Source organism: Oncorhynchus mykiss, chromosome 24 (genome assembly GCF_057628025.1).
Source record: "Oncorhynchus mykiss isolate SJ-2025 chromosome 24, ASM5762802v1, whole genome shotgun sequence".
In the NCBI taxonomy this organism is placed as follows: Eukaryota; Metazoa; Chordata; class Actinopteri; order Salmoniformes; family Salmonidae; genus Oncorhynchus; species Oncorhynchus mykiss.
The window spans coordinates 35,040,001-35,052,500 of record NC_143045.1 but is presented as its reverse complement, the minus strand read 5'-3'; the positions used below and the strand labels follow the sequence as shown (position 1 = coordinate 35,052,500).

General features: G+C 45.1%; 1 protein-coding gene across 3 annotated transcripts in view; it reads right to left on the bottom strand.

Annotated features, from left to right (window-relative positions):
* The window catches only part of pde2a (phosphodiesterase 2A), a 284,813-nt gene that overhangs the window by 59,305 nt on the left and 213,008 nt on the right, over positions 1–12,500 (bottom strand). For all 3 annotated transcript variants that reach the window (XM_090218907.1, XM_090218908.1, XM_090218906.1), the window contains exons 3-5: positions 10,816–10,905; positions 8,308–8,396; positions 2,903–3,012 (exon numbers count right to left, since the gene is read on the bottom strand). In XM_090218907.1, coding sequence (XP_090075033.1) covers positions 2,903–3,012; positions 8,308–8,396; positions 10,816–10,905 — 289 coding nt within the window. The remainder of the gene's footprint in view (positions 1–2,902; positions 3,013–8,307; positions 8,397–10,815; positions 10,906–12,500) is intronic.

Below are 12,500 nucleotides of genomic sequence, written 5' to 3'. Positions count from 1 at the left end.
ATTTCCAGGCCCAGGGACATGTACTAGTCTGTGGCGACCTAAATGCCAGAACTGGACAAGAACCTGACACCCTCAGCACACAGGGAGACAAACACCTACCTGGAGGTGACAGCATTCCCTCCCCCATACGCCCCTCTAGACACAGCTATGACAACATAACCAACAAAAACGGGTCACAACTCCTGCAACTCTGTCGCATGCTGGGTATGTACATAGTCAGTGGTCGGCTTCGAGGAGACTCCTATGGTAGGTACACCTATAGCTCATCTCTTGGCAGTAGTACTGTAGACTACTTTATCACTGACCTCAACCCAGTGTCTCTCAGAGCGTTCACAGTCAGCCCACTGACACCCCTATCAGACCACAGCAAAATCACAGTCTACTTGAACAGAGCAATACTCAATCTTGAGGCATCAAAGCCAAAGGAACTGAGTAACATTAAGAAATGCTATAGATGGAAGGAATGTAGTTTGGAAAACCTACCAAAAAACAATGAGGCAACAACAAATTCAACCCCTTTCAGACAAACTTCCTGGACAAAAGGTTTCACTGTAATAGTGAAGAAGTTAAAACATGGCAGTGTATTTGACCTTTCAACTTTGCTTTCAAATCAAAGAAATTCAAGCAGACAACGTAAGAAAATTAACAACAATGACAAATGGTTTGATGAAGAATGTAAAAACCTAAGAATGAAATTGAGAAACCTGTCCAACCATTGAACTACAGGTCAATATACAAACCCTCCAACCCAAAAAGGCCTGTGGTGTTGATGGTATCCTCAATGAAATGATAAAATACACAGACAACACATTCCAATGGGCTATACTTAAACTCTTTAACATCATCCTCAGCTCTGACATCCCCAATATTTGGAACCGAGGACTGATCACCCAAATCCACAGCAGTGGAGACAAATTTGACCCCAATAACTACCGTGGGATATGTGTCAAAAGCAACCTTGGGAAAATCCTCTGCATTATCATTAACAGCAGACTCGTACATTTCCTCAGAGAAAACAATGTACTGAGCAAATATCAAATTGGCCTTTTACCAAATTACCGTACGACAGACCACTTATTCACCCTGCACAGCCTAATTGACAAACAAACAAACCAAAACAAAGGCAAAGTCTTCTCACGCTATGTTGATTTAAAAAAAGCCTTTGACTCGATTTGGCATGAGGGTCTGCTATACAAATTGATAGAAAGCAGTGCTGGGAAAAATACACGACATTATAAAATCCATGTACATAAACAACACATTTCTTTCCACAGGGTCGGGGGGTGAGACAGGGATGCAGCTTAAGCCCCACCCTCTTCAACATATATATCAACGAATTGGCGCGGGCACTAGAACAGTCTGCAGCACCCGGCCTCACCCTACTAGAATCTGAAGTCAAATGTCTGCTGTTTGCTGATGATCTGGTGCTTCTGTCCCCAACCAAGGAGGGTCAACAGGGTCAACAGCAGCACCTACAAATACTTGAATCAGTTATAGAACCCATTGCCCATTATGGTTGTGAGGTCTGGGATCCACTCACCAGCCCAGACCATGAAAAACAGCTTGACTTTGACTCAAAACGGTATGAGGGTCTGCTATACAGATTGATGGAAAGTGGTGGAAAAACATACAACATTATAAAATCCATGTACACAAACAACAAGTGTGAGGTTAAAATTGGCAATAAAACACACACATTTCTTTCCACAGGGCTGTGGTGTGAGACAGGGATACCTTCTTCAAAATATATATTAATGAATTGGCGAGGGCACTAGAACAGTCTGCAGCACCCGGCCTTGCTCTACTAGAGAAAAAAAAAACTTGAATCAGTTATAGAACCCATTTCCCTTCATGGAGGTCTGGGGTCCGCTCGCCAAACAAGAATTCACAAAATGGGACAAACACCAAATATCTTCTGTGTACAACGTAAAACACCAAATAATGCATGCAGAACATAATTAGAATTAGATACCCATTCACAAACACAAATAGACCTCACAGAGTCCCAAGACAGCAACACAATTAAACCCAACCAAATCATGAGAAAACTATAAGGTCATTACTTGACACATTGGAAAGAATGAACAAAAAAACAGAGCAAACTAGAATGATATTTGGCCCTAAACAGAGAGTACACAGTGGCAGAATCCCTGACCACTGTGACTGACTCAAATCTAAGGAAAGCTTTGACTATGTACAGACTCAGTGAGCATAGCCTTGCTATTGAGAAAGGCCACCGTAGGCAGACATGGCTCTCAAGAGAAGACAGGCTATGTGCTCACTGCCCACAAAATGAGGTGGAAACTGAGCTGCACTTCCTAACCTCCTGCCCAACGTATGACCATATTAGATACACATATTTCCCTCAGATTACACAGACCCACAAAGAATTTGAAAACAAGTCCAATTTTGATAAACTCCCATATCTACTGGGTGAAATTCCACAGTGTGCCACCACAGCAGCAAGATGTGTTACCTGTTTCCACAAGAAAAGAGCAACCAGTGGAGAAAAAACACCATTGTAAATACAACCCATATTTAACCCTATGTATATTATATTTCTTGATTTTCCCTTTTGGACTTTAACTATTTGCGCATCGTTACAACACTGTATATATATATATATATAATATGACATTTGTAATGTCTTTATTCTTTCAGAACTTTGGTGAGTGCAATGTTTACTGTCATTTTTTTGTTGTTTATTTCACTTTTGTATATTATCTACCTCACTTGCTTTGGCAATGTTAACACATGTTTCCCATGCCAAGAAAGCCCCTTGAATTGAGAGAGAGAGAGAGAGAGAGAGAGAGAGAGAGAGAAAGATAGACAGAGGGACACTGCCTGACAGTGTGAAAGCTTACACACACACACACACACACACACACACACACAGACAAACCTCGTCTGTGGGGTGGGAGGGGTGCTGCGAGGCTGCTCCTTTGTTTCTCGTGCAGTTCCGACGGAGGTAGACCTGCACACACACACCTCTTCAACTGGCCAACCACCTCCCTGAGAAACACAGAGGGGGGATGTTAGAACACCTCCTCCCTGAGAAACACAGAGGGGGGATGTTAGAACACCTCCTCCCTGAGAAACACAGAGGGGGGATGTTAGAACACCTCCTCCCTGAGAAACACAGAGGGGGGATGTTAGAACACCACCCATACACAGGGGGGCTGATTCTCTATAGACAATACAATAGAAGGACAGATTTATAAAAGATCCATTACTTATTGTCTACTGAAATAAATCAAATGAATGTAATTCCCAGAGCCAGGTGTGTGTACAGATGAGATAGTGACGGGTTTCCCCATGGGTGAGTGTGTTGCTGTGGGTCACTATTGTCTCGTATGATAATACAGAGGGCACCTTTGTCATGCTAATCTATGAGAAAAGACATCTGTTCCAATATCAACTAAAGCTACACACACACACACACACACACACACACGCACGCACGCACGCACGCACGCACGCACACACACACACACACACACACACGCACGCACACACACACGCACACACGCGCGCGCACGCACACACGCACACATGCACAGGGCAGTCAGTATTGCTTGCGATGGCAGATGGGCACAGCAGAGGACAGAGAGGATCGATAGTCTCTTTACAGCGCAATTCGATTAAATACCCTCTACACAAACAGAGGAAAGCCTTCTACATCAACAGTGTTCCTCACGTTTGACTCTCGAGAGGAACAGGTTGAGCAGGCTTAGTTCCAGGTTAGTTCCAGCTTAGTTCCAGCTTAGTTCCAGCTAATCAACTCTAATCAGGTGTTAGGATTGGGCAGGAAAAGTCTGCAAAAAAATGAAGCTTTCGCGCACGCACACACACACACACACACACACACACACACACACACACACACACACACACACACACACACACACACACACACACACACACACAAACACACACACACTGTGCTAACAGATTGTGTCAGCGGGTGCTTGCAGGTGTGTACAGCATGTAAATATTTGTGTGTGTGGGTGTGTTTGTGCGTGTGTGTGTGTGTGTGTGTGTGTGTGCGCACTTGTGTGTGTGCTTGTGTGTGTGCGTATGTGCGCGTGTGTGCGTGTGTCAGGCTCGAGGGCTCTAGTTCAACACAGAAACTCTCATGAATAATGCAATGTTGGTTTTACCAAAGCCAGGTTAGGACAAGGGTATTCAGTCTGTGTGTGTGTGTGTGTGTGTTTCTAAAAAGCTAGGGTAGGAGGAAGCTGTTGAGCCTGTAGAGATCACTTACAGAGGAGAGGATCAGAGTCTTACTGAAAGAGACCGAGACCGAGAGAGAGGAAAAAAAGAGAAAGAGAGATAGAGAAAAACAAACAGACAGACAGAGAGAAACAGAGAGAGACCAAGAGAGAGAGAGAGAGATGTGTTGAGAGAGAGTGGTGTTGGGGGAAAAACATACAGCATTATAAACTCCATGTTCACAAACAACAAGTGGTTCAAATTGGCAAAAACTTTCTTTCCACAGGGCCGGGGGATGAGACAGGGATGCAGCTTAAGCCCCACCCTCTTCAACATATATATCAACGAATTGGTGCGGGCACTAGAACAGTCTGCAGCACCCGGCCTCACCCTACTAGAATCTGAAGTCAAATGTCTGCTGTTTGCTGATGATCTGGTGCTTCTGTCACCAACCAAGGAGGGTCAACAGTAGCACCTAGATATTCTGCACAAATTCTGCCAGACCTGGGCCCCGACAGACCTGGGCCCTGCCAGACCTGGGCCCTGACAGACCTGGGTCCTGACAGACCTGGGCCCTGACAGACCTGGGCCCTGACAGACCTGGGCCCTGACAGACCTGGGCCCTGACAGACCTGGGCCCTGACAGACCTGGGTCCTGACAGACCTGGGCCCTGACAGACCTGGGCCCTGACAGACCTGGGCCCTGACAGACCTGGGCCCTGACAGACCTGGGTCCTGACAGACCTGGGTCCTGACAGACCTGGGCCCTGACAGACCTGGGCCCTGACAGACCTGGGCCCTGACAGTAAATCTCATTAAGACCAAAAAAATGGTGTTCCATAAAGAATCAGTTGCCACGACCACAAATACAAATTCCATCTAGACACCGTTGCCCTAGAGCACACAAAAAACTATACATACCTCGGCCTAAACATCAGCGCCACAGGTAACTTCCACAAAGCTGTGAGCGATCTGAGAGACAAGTCAAGAAGGGCCTTTTATGCTATCAAAAGGAGCATAAAATATGACATAACAATTAGGATCTGGCAAAAAAAACTTGAATCAGTTATAGAACCCATTGTGGTTGTGAGGTCTAGAGTCCGCTCACCAAACAACATTTCAAAAAATGGGACAAACACCAAATTGAGATGCATAATTCTGCAAAAATATCCTCTTTGTACAATGTAAAACACCAAATAAGGCAAGCAGGGTAGAATTAGGTCGATACCCGCTAATGATCAAAATCCAGAAAAGAAACATTCAATCATACAACCACCTAAAAGGAAGTGATTCCCAAAACTTCCATAACAAAGCCATCACCTATAGAGAGATGAACCTGGAGAAGAGTCCCCTAAGCAAGCTGGTCCTGCGGCTCAGTTCACAAACACACCCCACAGAGCCCCAGGACAGCAACACAATTAGACTCAATAAAATCATGAGAAAACAAAAGGATATTTACTTGACACATTGGAAAGAATTAACAAAAAAACAGAGCAAACTAGAATGCTTTTGGCCCTAAACAGAGAGTACATAGTGGCAGAATACCTGACCACTGTGACTGAACCAAACTTAAGAAAAGCTTTGACTATGTACAGACTCAGTGAGCACAGCCTTGCTATTGAGAAAGGCCGCCGTAGACAGACATGGCTCTCAAGAGAAGACAAGCTATGTGCTCACTGCCCACAAAATGAGGTGGAAACTGAGCTACACTTCCTAACCTCCTGTCCAATGTATGACCATATTAGAGACACATTTTTCCCTCAGAATACACAGACCCACAAAGAATTTGAAAACAGATCAAATTTCTATTAACTCCTATATCTATTGGGTGAAATACCACAATGTGACATCACAGCAGCAAGATTTGTGACCTGTTGCCACAAGAAAAGGGCAACCAGTGAAGAACAAACACCATTATAAATACAACCCATATTTATGTTGATTTATTCTCCCTTTTGTACTTTAACTGTTTGCACATCGTTACAACACTGTGTATTTACATAATATGACTGTTCATTTTTATTGTTTATTTCACTTTTGTTTATTACCTACTTCATTTGCTTTGGCAATGCTAACATATGTTTCCCATGCCAATTAAGCCCCTTAAATTGAATTGAAATTGAATTGAGAGACACAGAGAGAGAGAGAGAGAGAGAGAGAGAGAGAGAGAGAGAGAGAGAGAATTGAATTGAATTGAATTGAGAGGGAGAGAGAGACACAGAGAGAAACAGAGTCAGAGACATACAGAGAGAGAAAGAGAGAGAGAGCGACACAGAGAGAGAGACCGAGAGAGAGAGAGAGAGAGAGGGAGAGCGAGAGAGAGAGGGAGAGCGAGAGAGAGAGAGAGAGAGAGAGAGCGACACAGAGAGAGAGAGCGAGAGAGAGAGAGAGGGAGAGCGAGAGAGAGAGGGAGAGCGAGAGAGAGAGAGAGAGCGCGACACACACAGAGAGAGAGCGAGAGAGAGCGACAGAGAGAGAGAGAGCGACACACACACAGAGGGAGAGAGAGAGAGAGAGACACACAGAGAGAGAGAGAGCGAGAGAGAGTGACACACACAGAGAGAGAGAGAGAGCAGGAGAGAGAGAGACACACACAGAGAGCGAGAGAGAGAGAAAGAGAGAGAGAGCGACACACACTCTGAGAGAGCAAGAGAGAGAGTGACACAGAGAGAGAGAGAGAAAGAGAGCGACACACAGAGAGAGAGAGAGAGACAGAGAGAGAGAGGTGGTATATTTCAGAAAGTATTCTCTCTGAAATCTCTATGAATGGTGATGGTGATACACCTGTCACAGACTGGGCTGACAGAAAGACACCATACTCCCTCCATTCCTCCCTCCCTCTATCCATACCTGCTGATCTTCTCTCCAGTCTTTTATCAGTCCTTCGAACAAAGGAAGTGCAGATAATATTCTGTCTAATCTGACATTTACCACAAAGATTTCTGCTACACATGGACTCACACACAGAGGGTTTCATCCCACATGGACTCACACACAGAGGGTTTCATACCACATGGACTCACACACAGAGGGTTTCATACCACATGGACTCACACACAGAGGGTTTCATACCACATGGACTCACACACAGAGGGTTTCATACCACATGGACTCACACACAGAGGGTTTCAGACAAGATGGACTCACACACAGAGGGTTTCAGACAAGATGGACTCACACACAGAGGGTTTCAGACAAGATGGACTCACACACAGAGGGTTTCATACCACATGGACTCACACACAGAGGGTTTCATACCACATGGACTCACACACAGAGGGTTTCATACCACATGGACTCACACACAGAGGGTTTCATACCACATGGACTCACACACAGAGGGTTTCATACCACATGGACTCACACACAGAGGGTTTCATACCACATGGACTCACACACAGAGGGTTTCATACCACATGGACTCACACACAGAGGGTTTCATACCACATGGACTCACACACAGAGGGTTTCATACCACATGGACTCACACACAGAGGGTTTCATACCACATGGACTCACACACAGAGGGTTTCATACCACATGGACTCACACACAGAGGGTTTCATACCACATGGACTCACACACAGAGGGTTTCATACCACATGGACTCACACACAGAGGGTTTCATACCACATGGACTCACACACAGAGGGTTTCATACCACATGGACTCACACACAGAGGGTTTCATACCACATGGACTCACACACAGAGGGTTTCATACCACATGGACTCACACACAGAGGGTTTCATACCACATGGACTCACACACAGAGGGTTTCAGACAAGATGGACTCACACACAGAGGGTTTCATACCACATGGACTCACACACAGAGGGTTTCATACCACATGGACTCACACACATAGGGTTTCATACCACATGGACTCACACACAGAGGGTTTCATACCACATGGACTCACACACAGAGGGTTTCATACCACATGGACTCACACACAGAGGGTTTCATACCACATGGACTCACACACATAGGGTTTCATACCACATGGACTCACACACAGAGGGTTTCATACCACATGGACTCACACACAGAGGGTTTCATACCACATGGACTCACACACAGAGGGTTTCATACCTGATCTTCCCCTCCTTTGGCAGCTCATGGCTTGGGCCATCACACTGCAGCCTGGAGTCTCCCTCCAGCACGTACACACACACACACTCCTGTAAGATAACACACATCAGGAGTAGAGCTAGTGTGTGTGGGGGGGGGTGAGGTCATGGGTGCGATCCCCCCCATGTTCATGCAGATTAAATTGTATACAGTGAATTCAGAAAGTATTCAGACCCCTTCACTTTTTCCACATTTTGTTACATTACAGCCTTATTATAAAATTGATTCAATTAAATGTCATCCTCATCAATCTACACACAATACCCCATAATGACAAAGTGAAAACAGGTGTTTAGAAATTTTAGCAAATGAATAAAAAAAAAAGAAGATAAATATGTAATACTTTATTTACATAAGTATTTAGACTCTTTGCTATGAGGTTTGAAATTGAGCTCAGGTGGATCCTGTTTCCATTGATCATCCTAGAGATGTTTCTACAACTTGATCGAAGCCCACCTGTGATAAATTCAATTGATTGGACATGATTTGGAAAGGCACACACCTGTCTATATAAGGTTCCACAGTTGGCAGTGACATGTCAGAGCAAATACCAAGACATGAAGACAAAGGAATTTATCATAGAGCTTCAAGACAGGATTGTGTCGAGGCACAGATCTGGGGAAGGGTACCAAAAACATTGCTGCAGCATTGAATGTCCCCAAGAACACAGTGGCCTCCATTATTCTTAAATGGAAGAAGTTTGGAAACACCAAGACTCTTCCTAGAGCTGGCCGCCCGGCCAAATCGAGGAATCATGGGAGAAGGGCCTTGGTCAGGGAGGTGACCAAGAACCCAATGGTCACTCTGACAGAGCTCTAGAGCTCCTCTGTGGAGATGGGATAACCTTCCAGAAGGATAACCATCTCTGCAGCACTCCACCAATCAGGCCTTTATGGTAGAAAGGCCAGACGGAAGTCACTCCTCAGTAAAAAGCACATGCCAGCCTGCTTGGAGTTTGCCAAAAGGCACCTAAAGGACTCAGAGCACGAGACCTTAGTCTGATGAAACCAATATTGAACTCTTTGGCCTGAATGCCAAGCGTCCCGTCTGGAGGAAACCTGGCATGGTGGTGGCAGCATGATGCTGTGGGGATGTTTTTCAGCGGCAGGGACTGGGACACTAGTCAGGATCGAGACTCGAGGCTCTAATCGCTGCCAAAGGTGCTTCAACAAAGTACTGAGTAAAGGGTCTAAATACTTTTGTAAACGTGATATTTCAAAAGATAAAAAATATTTTTACAAATTAGCAAAAAAAAGTCTAAATAACTACAATTCTTTCCATTTTAGAATAAGGCTGTAACGTAACAAAATGTGGAAGAAGGGAAGGGGTCTGAATACTTTCAGAATGCACAGAATGCACAGAATGCACAGAATTCATAGAATGCACAGAATGCACAAAATGCACAGAATGCACAGAATGCACAGAATGCATCTTACCAAAAACCAAAGAAAAAACATTGAATACTATAAAACATGGCACAATGTGTTAATAATATGATAAATAATATCATTTCATTAAATACTGAAATGGGTCTGTGCTGGTGTTGCTTATTAGATAAAGTAATGAACAGTAGAGCTGTGTCTGTTGTAATATCCTCTTGAGGGCCCCCCCTGCTTGTTGGCTGCTACTGGGAGGAACCAGGTTTTCAAATTGATTATTCATTTATTTGTTTATTTTGTCAGTTCATTAGTTTAGAACTACTTTTGTTATCTTACTAACAGCCTAATTAATTCAGTACCAAAATAAATAAAAACATTTTTTTAGAGAAAATTATTCTGAAATAAATGAAAGCAGATCATTCATTTTTACACTTGTCTCACAGTCAAGAGGCTATAGGCCATTACTGAACATGCAAATAGATAACTGCAGTGAAGCAGCCAATGTAAAACAACATTTTCAAACATTTTCCAAAATGCAATTAGTGGGAAAAAAAGTGCAACTAATTAGAGGGGTTTCATGTTACAGAGGTAGAAATCTAGGTGATTTTAATTCTGACGTGAGACTATGAGAGCTTGATGGCTATTCAGCTCAAACTCAGCTCTGTGTGGTGTGTGTGTGTGTGTGTGTGTGTGTGTGTGTGTGTGTGTGTGTGTGTGTGTGTGTGTGTGTGTGTGTGTGTGACAAACAGCGTAAAATAGGCCTACGTGACGAACAAACAAAATAACACACTCAGCAATTTAATTTCACAAAATTCAGCGGCTAACCAACTAAAGGTTAACTATTAACATCCATAGAGATTATGACTAATGTGTACTATTGACAGGCCATATCAGCTGTTCATTTTGTTACATTTTTGGTCAGAAGGGCCCCTGGAGAAAGACCCGCCTCCTCTGACCCTAGCTCCGCCCCTGGCACTCATACTTAACATACACAACTATATATAAATGACAACACCCTGATGCAGTTTTGAGGAATGGCGGCTTGACCCCTCCCAAAACTACACTACCCAGCAGCCCTGTGTGTACGTACCACGCTGGGCAGTAGCCCCTGTACAGTCTCTCTGAGAGCATCTCGGAGTGAGCGCACGTCAACAACTGCTGCCAGCCGCAGTAAAGCATCCTGGGAGGAAACAGAAACAGCTTTATGACAAGACACCATACAGCTAATAAGAGGGAACAAAGACAATACCCACTTTATATGAGGGAACAAAGACAATACACACTTTATATGAGGGAACAAAGACAATACCCACTTTTTATGAGGGAACAAAGACAATACATGCTTTATATGAGGGAACAAAGACAATACACACTTTATATGAGGGAACAAAGACAATACAGAGAGGGACTAGAGTTTTAGGGAGAGGGGATGGGGTTTTAGGGAGAGGGGATTGGGTTTTAGGGAGAGGTTGATGGGGTTTTAGGGAGAAGTGCAGGGGTTTTAGGGAGAGGTGCTGGGGTTTTAGGGAGAGGGACTAGAGTTTTACGGAGAGGGACTAGAGTTTTAGGGAGAGGGGCTGGGGTTTTAGGGAGAGGTGCTGGGGTTTTAGGGAGAAGGGCTGGGGTTTTAGGGAGAGGTGCTGGGGTTTTAGGGAGAGGGACTAGAGTTTTACGGAGAGGGACTGGAGTTTTAGGGAGAGGGGCTGGGGTTTTAGGGAGAGGTGCTGGGGTTTAGGGAGAGGGGCTGGGGTTTTAGGGAGAGGTGCTGAGGTTTAGGGAGAGGGGCTGGGGTTTTAGGGAGAAGGACTGAGGTTTAGGGAGAGGTGCTGGGGTTTTAGGGAGAAGGGCTGGGGTTTTAGGGAGAGGTGCTGGGGTTTTAGGGAGGGGTGCAGGGGTTTTGGTGAGAGGGGCTGGGATTTTACGGAGAGGGGATGGGGTTTTAGGGAGAGGGGCTGGGGTTTTAGGGAGGGGTGCTGGAGTTTTAGGGAGAGGGGCTGGGTTTTAGGGAGAGGTGCTGAGGTTTAGGGAGAGGGGCTGGGGTTTTAGGGAGAAGGACTGAGGTTTAGGGAGAGGTGCTGGGGTTTTAGGGAGAAGGGCTGGGGTTTTAGGGAGAGGTGATGGGGTTTTAGGGAGGGGTGCTGGGGTTTTAGGGAGAGGGGCTGGGGTTTTACGGAGAGGGGATGGGGTTTTAGGGAGAGGGGCTGGGGTTTAGGGAGAGGGGCTGGGCTGAATAGATGAATTATTGTACTGGTGCGGTATGGAGGTGAATAGATACATTTAGTTCTACAGTCCTGGGGGTCATGCTTTACAGCCTGATGAGACCGTAGAGATACTTATTATTCTGTCCAAATAGAGAGAACGGGGGAGGAAAGGAGAGGAAGAAAGACAAATACCAATAAAGAGAAAGAGAGAGAATGAGAGAGAGTGGGGAGGAGAAAGAGAGAGAATGAGAGAGTGGGGAGGAGAAAGAGAGAGAGTGGGGAGGAGAAAGAGAGAGAATGAGAGAGAGTGGGGAGGAGAAAGAGAGAGAGTGGGGAGGAGAAAGAGAGAGAATGAGAGAGAGTGGGGAGGAGAAAGAGAGAGAGTGGGGAGGAGAAAGAGAAAGAAGAGTCCACTCATCCAGCTGGCCCTGAGGCTCAGAACACCTGCTCCAATCACTACTCTGACCTAATGATAACAACACACTGATTCCACTATCTGAAATTCACTCTTCAGCTTCCCTATTCTGTCACAATAGGAGAACCCTTTTTGGTTCCATCCTCAGAGTCTACAGTA